This window comes from Sinocyclocheilus rhinocerous, unplaced genomic scaffold, assembly GCF_001515625.1.
Source record: "Sinocyclocheilus rhinocerous isolate Xijiao unplaced genomic scaffold, SAMN03320098_v1.1 scaffold28, whole genome shotgun sequence".
Classification (NCBI taxonomy): Eukaryota; Metazoa; Chordata; class Actinopteri; order Cypriniformes; family Cyprinidae; genus Sinocyclocheilus; species Sinocyclocheilus rhinocerous.
This window is the reverse complement of record NW_015652416.1, coordinates 320,552-328,587: the sequence shown is the minus strand read 5'-3', so window position 1 is coordinate 328,587 and position 8,036 is coordinate 320,552. Positions and strand designations below refer to the sequence as shown.

General features: G+C 34.0%; 1 protein-coding gene across 5 annotated transcripts in view; it reads right to left on the bottom strand.

Annotated features, from left to right (window-relative positions):
• The window catches only part of LOC107714971 (ralBP1-associated Eps domain-containing protein 2-like), a 34,685-nt gene extending 26,898 nt beyond the window's left edge, over positions 1-7,787 (bottom strand). For all 5 annotated transcript variants that reach the window (XM_016520971.1, XM_016520968.1, XM_016520970.1 and 2 more), the window contains exons 1-4: positions 7,667-7,787; positions 4,658-4,833; positions 4,464-4,572; positions 1,437-1,540 (exon numbers count right to left, since the gene is read on the bottom strand). In XM_016520971.1, the coding sequence (XP_016376457.1) occupies positions 1,437-1,540; positions 4,464-4,572; positions 4,658-4,833; positions 7,667-7,718 (441 nt within the window). In that variant the 5' untranslated portion in view covers positions 7,719-7,787. The remainder of the gene's footprint in view (positions 1-1,436; positions 1,541-4,463; positions 4,573-4,657; positions 4,834-7,666) is intronic.
• Between the last annotated feature and the right edge of the window lie 249 nt (positions 7,788-8,036).

The window sequence follows — 8,036 nt, the reverse complement described above, 5'->3', positions numbered from 1 at the left end:
TGCCGTCGCATCATCCAGGTGGATGCTGCACACTGGTGGTGGATGAGGAGATTCCCCCTGACAATGTAAAGCGCTTTGAGTGCCTAGAAAAGCGCTATATAAATGTAATGAATTATTATTATTATTATTAATTCAAGTTATTGCTGGTAAAAGTGGATCTACAGGCAATTGAATCATAGGGTGTCCTAACAGTCACACATGGTTTTTCCATTTTGGCTTAATTTTTGTTAATTAAATAATAACACAGTGTGATATGTAAAGTGATGCTGTTCATCTGAGGTTTTATTTTCCAAATTTTAAGACCTGCCAAGAACCACATAACTTTTTATTATGTCCTGATACAGAAAACCATTTTTCGACAATGTCTCTTTAACATAATTTGCACTGCTAAAATAACTAAGTGCAGAATATGAGTCCATATCTACTGATTGGCTTCATCACTCTGTCTCCTCTCCACCAATAAGCTGGTGTGTGGTGGGCGTTCTGGCGCACTATGGCTGCCGTCGCATCATCCAGGTGGATGCTGCACACTGGTGGTGGATGAGGAGATTCCCCCTGACAATGTAAAGCGCTTTGAGTGCCTAGAAAAGCGCTATATAAATGTAATGAATTATTATTATTATTATTAATTCAAGTTATTGCTGGTAAAAGTGGATCTACAGGCAATTGAATCATAGGGTGTCCTAACTTTGTCACACATGGTTTTTCCATTTTGGCTTAATTTTTGTTAATTAAATAATAACACAGTGTGATATGTAAAGTGATGCTGTTCATCTGAGGTTTTATTTTCCAAATTTTAAGACCTGCCAAGAACCACATAACTTTTTATTATGTCCTGATACAGAAAACCATGGAATTCAATAGGGTGTCCTAACTTTTTCACATGACTGTATATATTTTTCCTGTGGATCTCCCTTATGTATGTATATATATTTTTTTCTCCACAATAGAAATGCTTTTTGAATGCATGTTTAATACAAAGAAAGAAAAAAAAATCTACCGCACACTACTGTAGCTTGCAAACACAATATAATTCATATCTATTATTCAATATATTACTATTAACGTGTCAGTCATGTGATCGTCACCAAGTATTGTGAAATTAAGAAATGCTTGACAAAGGTTACAAGATACAGTATCATATTGGATTTTTTTTAGGTTTTTCTCATCCCTTCATATTGTTTTGATGTTTTATGCTCATGTCTGTAATCATTTTGGATGCAATTTACCTAATATTTATCTATTTTTTGTAAGCATGTCTAACAAAATACGGGGCCTGGTGTGTATGTGCCCTGACTTGTTATTACTGATATTCTAACAAAAAAAAATACACTTTTAAAAAGCAGTGTCATGACCTATATCCTGATTTAGAGACCTAATGTGTTTCCTCATTTAAGACTGACACCCAGATTTCTATTTGATCGTCCAATGCTCACGCGTGTGATGACAGGCTGCTCCGACTGCAGTTTGAGAGAATAATGACTGGGAGAGGAGTTTTCCTGAGGAACGCTGGGACGACCCGGCACTTTACCATCATACGCTGTGAATGACAATGAGAGAGAGTGAACATTTCAAGGTGAAGACAACATGGCTTTAGAGTTGACAGCACATAGCGTTTCATTACTGTGATCACTGTTTTTGGCATCGAAACAATTCACAGCACTGTAAATGACACACGGATGCAGATGACAGAGCAAAACAGCATTAAACATTATCAGCAGATGCTTGTGAGATAAAAGACACACTTTCAGACTCAACTAAAACCGAAGAAGAGTAAAAGTTTTCAGCTTAGACTTAATGGAATAATAAATGTAAAATACTGAACGAGCATCAATTATTCAGTATGAGGTCCGTGATGGCCATGATCTTTGATATAACTGCAATCTGAAAGAATAAAGGAGGCCTGACTGGGTTCTGATCTCATGAGCGTTCTTTACATCTGAAGCCCTTCCAGAGCATCGTTTCTTTTATGAGTAGATTCTAAAGTATTAATGGTCCCTGCTGACTAATGAAGAAAGCCGTGCCGCATTCAATAACACTGACGTTTCTCTGTTCACGGCCGGCGTTAACAATGAGATACAAGCTCTTTCACACCGCTGAATATCAGCACAGTATACATTCACTGAGTTCATCCCTCACTGGGAGAATCTAAACTTACTATTCACAATCACTGACTTTAGTTGAGATTAATAAATATTTAAACACGATACTGTGTTAATGGATGGATGGATGGATGGATAGATAAATAGATAGATGGGTAGATAGAATGATATAACGATGGATGGATGGATAGATAGACACATGGACGGATAGATAGATAGATAGATAGATAGATAGAATGACAGAATGATAGATAGAACGATATAACGATGGATGGATGGAGGGATGGATGGATGGATGGATGGATAGATAGATAGATAGATAGATAGAATGACAGAACGATAGATAGAATGATATAACGATAGATAGAACAATAGAACGATAGATAGAATGACAGAATGATAGAATGACAGATAGAACGCTAGAACGATAGATAGATAGATAGATAGAGCGATAGAACGATAGAATGATAGAATGACAGAATGATAGATAGAACGATAGATAGATAGAATGATAGAACGATAGATAGAATGACAGAATGATAGATATAACGATATAACGATAGATAGATAGATAGATAGATAGGATAACTTACAACATTTGTTATATCATTTGTATATATGTCAGACCTACACAGTTACTCTCTATTGAGTTAGTTCTTATGCACTGCCTCCTACTGTACTGGAGGGGGCACTATTGTATATGTGAAAATACCACCCTCATAGCAGTCTGCATAATGTATTTGCATGAATTTATAATCTGGCATGTACTGCCAATATTTTGCATTTTTACTTAATTTATACTGGATTTTAACAGCCAACCTTGTAATTTTTGGTGACGTGTACAAGAAGCAGTAATTCTGCTTTCTGACAAGTGCATAATAAAGTAAGTTGAAGTGCATAATTGCTTCACACATCAGCTTCTTTTGACATTTTAGAGTGCAAAGGGGGACAAGCAGCAATAAATGAAGCACACTAGCGTACATTATTACATTAAACATGTGGTTAAATATCCAGGCTCAAGGCATTTTCTCAGGAAAGCACACGTGTGTGTGTGTGTGTGTGTGTGTGTGTGTGTATTTCATCAGAACTGCTGTCTGCTGACTGTGGATGAGCTGAAGGTCTTGTGAGTCAACAGGTGTGTGATTAGACGAGCGTGATATCGATACGCCACAGGAGAGCAGCAATTAGCCAACTGCTTTCTGAGGGCAGACAGCAGCTCAAGGCTGAGCGCTCACACACTCACACACACACAGCTGTCTGACAGCATAGAGTACCAAACGACTTCTACGCTCACAGTGTGTGAAACACAGCGGCTGTGTGATGTGTTCTTGTGTTATCTAATAACAGCATGACTGTGTGTGTGTGAATGTGGAAATATCTCCTTTCATATTCCCATAGGAATTGCTGGAAAAAGAAATTATCAGGATCTTGCTAAAATAAAAACTCTCTTGATGCATCATTTAAGAAGAGGTTTCATCTTCTGTTTTAATGATTTGAATATTTACAATGCAAATGATCATCTAAGTCCAAATATTTATTCTCCACAAGGCAAAATGATCTTAAAAAAACAATGTAACTCTCTATAGGTAGAGTCCAGTATATGATTGAGTCAATAAAGTCTTGTAATTAATTTTCTTTCCAGCAGGCAAAACATTGCATATAATAAAAAAACAACATAATCATGCGGTTAGCATAGCAAATTAAAATGGCTCTAAAATGAACTTTTAAAATGGAGGAGCATTTGATATCAAATGCTATGCATTCACACAAACTTCATTATATTTTCCAAGGAAATCATATATAGCGATTATTGTTCAAAAGTTTGGGGTCGGTGAGATTTTTACATGTTTTTGAAAGTAGTCTCTTCTGCTCACCAAGGCTGCATTTATTTGATTAAAAATACAATTAAAAACAGTAATATTGTGAAATATTATTACAATTTAAAATAACTGTTTTCTAGTTGAATATAGTTTAAAATGTAATTTATTCCTGTGATGCAAAGTTGCATTTTCATCATCATTACTCCAGTCTTCAGTGTCACATGATCCTTCAGAAATCATTCTAATATGCTGATTTGCTGCTCAAGAAACATTTCTGGTTAATATCAATGTTGAAAACAGTTGTGCTGCTTCATTTTTTTGTGGAAAACAATTTTCATGTGCATTCAAAATTCAGATTTTTTAAAAAAGAAATTAATACTTTTAATTATTCAGCAAGGATGCATTAAAACAGAAAAATGTATGCTTTTAATAAAAAATATATATTTCAAAATGTATTTATTTATTTACATACATACATTTTCATGTCTAGGTTCATTTGTCTGGTCTCTTTGAATACAGAATGACTGACAGAGACTCTCACCCAATAGCGTGTCTGTTCCGTTTCTCTGTGCACCATATGGATAGCTGCGATAGGCTGATGGTGAGCAGGGCGGGGAGATGCCAGGTGACCGCGGTGGAGACCACGCCTCCTGTCAGATACACATTCATTATAATCATCATTAATTACAGGAAAAGTATCAAGCTAGTGCTGCTTGTCATCATTGATAACCCGACCTGTTTGTCCATGCTGGTGTCAGGGTGTCTGAGGACAGGTCTGTCAGCAGGGGGATGAGGGGCGGAGCCTGTAAGCGAGCCCAGGATGTGAGGCTGACTCTCATTGGTCGAGGGGTGATTGGGGTAACGCATCTCAAGCTCGTTCGTTATCCCGACGAACACAGGGAGAGGAAGTTCTGTAGAGAAGGGTAAATGACAGTATGTTCATAACAGTGTACTACTCATACTACTTTCTGTGTACAGTGGATTAAAGAAGATCCACCAGGATTTCACTTTTTAAAAAATAATTTATTATTAATGATCTATATTTTATTACAATTATTTTTACTTTATTTTGTTTGTTTATTTTTACATCTTATTAAATTATGACACAACTTTTAAGATTTAAAAAATGAATTTTATTAATTGATTACTTCGGATTTTATTTGATTTATTTTTGTGATTTTTTTTTACGATCAAAGTGACTCATTTTGTGGTGGTAATTTTCAGAATTTCGTGGAAAATTTGCTGTTATTTTTATAATTATGATACCACATTTACCATATTATGTATGGCGCTAGATGTATAATAATTAGTGCTGTCGAAAAAAATTGTTTATATATTAAATATATTTATATATAATATAAAATATAACAATGTGAATATAAATGTAATGATATATATATAAATATATAAATGTAAATAATTGTTTTTACATTTTTACAAAATATAAATGATATAAATGTATAAACATGTATATATTTACAAAATATATACTGTATGTGTGTGTATTTATATATACAAAATACATATACACAGTACACAAACATATATTATGTAAACAAAAATGTTTATTTTGGATGTGATTAATCGTTTAACAGCACTAATAATTAATACAAATAAATAAATAACAAATTAATTAATAAAAAGCAAATAAAAAAGAAAAAAAAAAGTAATAATAATGGGAATTAAATTTGTGATTTTTTTGGCAATCAAAATGACTGATTTTGTGGCTGTAAATGATATTTTGTCACACACTAGATGTAAAATAGTCATATGACAGGAAAAAAGTAAACATTTTTCTGTATTATAAAATTTATTACAATTTTTAAACAAGTTATTTTTAGTTATGAAAAATAAAAATGGGTCAGTAATGGTATTTTATTTTTTTTATCAGGCTAATTTTGTGGGTTAAATGGCAAATTATGCAGGATTGCAAAAAAAAAGATTTTGCACTGTTTTACGATCACAGAATTGTGAAAAACCTGAGGCATTAGCTGGTTTAGCAAGAGCTAAACTTTGCACAAAAACAGGAGCAGGACTGAGAAGCGCTGATCTAGGTGATCTTCTTTGAAAAGTAAACATAACCTAGCCAATCATCTCTCAAAGGAACCTTTGAGGTCATCTTGATAAATCTGTCTTTTTGGTCCACAAACTCAATCTTTATCCTCGTCTTTCCACAGTAAAAGGAGCAGATAGTGACATTTGTGGGTTAAACAGAAGCTGACGTGAAGCCACTTGAGCGCCTCTCTCCGCTGTGAGGGTCTCGCAGACCCGCGGCTTCTTGAGGAACAGTCTGTACCAGGATTAAAGACTAATCCAGGCTCCCTTTGCCACATTTCAGCCCGACAGGGTGGCCTGGAGCTGTGCGGAGCTCTGAATTAGCCTAGTGCTCAATATCACCGTGTTTAAGTAAATACATTTAGGAAATGAATGCTTTGCCTCTGCCGAGTTAATATTTGATTTATTTTCTGAGCTCAGGCCCAACAGTTACATACCAACATTTTGGATAATATTATTGAAACTGGAAACTAGTGGTGCTATGATCACTGCTATGATCACTGTGGAGTTACTAAGGCGTTCAACAGGAAACAATGGTGCTCACAAATAAAATTATTTGCTTATTTAACAAATAATATGCATAATTACTCATTTTTTGTTGCATGAGCAACATGTTGCGTTTTAAACAAAAAATGCAAAGAAACCTGTGATCATTTGGGTTGAAAAACAACAAACAATTTTATAAATAACTACTTTTTATGAATAATACAAATATTAATTAAAATTTTTACCCTAATAATAATTAAATATATCATTAAAAATACAATAAATAAAGATAATACAAATATTACTATAGTATTAATATTGTTAATAATGCTTTATTTTATGGGATTTATTTAGTAGAAATAATGATGCATTAATAAATAATACATATAATAGATTTAATTAAAAACAACATAAAAATAAATAATATAACAATCGGCATCATAATATAGTTCGAATACATGTTTTTATTTGAACTGATTTCTTAAGCAGAAATAACTAATAATCGGCTATGCATATGCAATTTATAAATAATTACTTTTATAAATAGTAAGAAATAATATGAATTATTACCATAATTAAATAAATAATTTAACAGCAACAACAACAATAATATTAATAATAATGTATATTTTGTTATCTCCTTTTTTATTCAGAAATTATAAACAATAATTGGTTATGGATATTGGTTATTGGACCTGCCTCTGTATCGGTCATGTAAAAAAAAAAAAAAAAAGATCTCTATATTTTATTTATTTTTAAACTGGAGTTTTATTTTTTTTATTTATCATTTTTTGTTGATTTTTTTCCCCAAGACCCACTAATACTGTAATACATTTTATTTTCTTTGGTGGATTCTAAAGTAAACTGAAATAAAACTGAATTAATAAAAAATGAAGTAATAAAGCTTTCAAATGATGTATTGCTTGGTTTCATTCATAATTTGTCAGTAAAAACACTACTTTAACGTCACACAAGAAAAAGCTAACTTCTAATGCTTAAATACAGATTTAAAGGGCAAGACCATAAAAGGAGACCCTCACAAGCGTTTGAGGAAACAGTCCTGCGGTTTAGTTCACACAGCTCATTCTCAGCGAGTTTTGGCTCAGCGTGTGGCGCTCTCTCCACGCAGCACGGCCTCTGTGCGTTATCCCTCTTTAGCGCTAGAGCAAATCCCTGATCCCGTTAGCTTCTCTGAGGACTTACCGCCTGCGACGCTCTCCAGACGTACCGGCAAACCCGCCTGCGCCGCGGCCATCAGCTTCAGAGCCACGTAAAACTGTCCACAGCCGAAATAGCCAAGCCGCTTAGCACCGCACACCTCTGTTACCTGTTATGAAGAGAGAAAGTGAGAGATTTATTAATCAGTGGCCACATAGAGACTTTAAAATCACAGAATGTATATTAGTTAAATAAATTAAGCTACAATATCTCAAAGGCGTTCATTAATGTGAAGTGGACTTCATGGATTCTTTCTTAATGGTTCAAATTGCCAACACGGGAAAATGAAAAGATAATAGCTAAATCCTCATTATCGGCTCTACAGTGGAAAGAATAGCCGGGTTGAAGATAAACC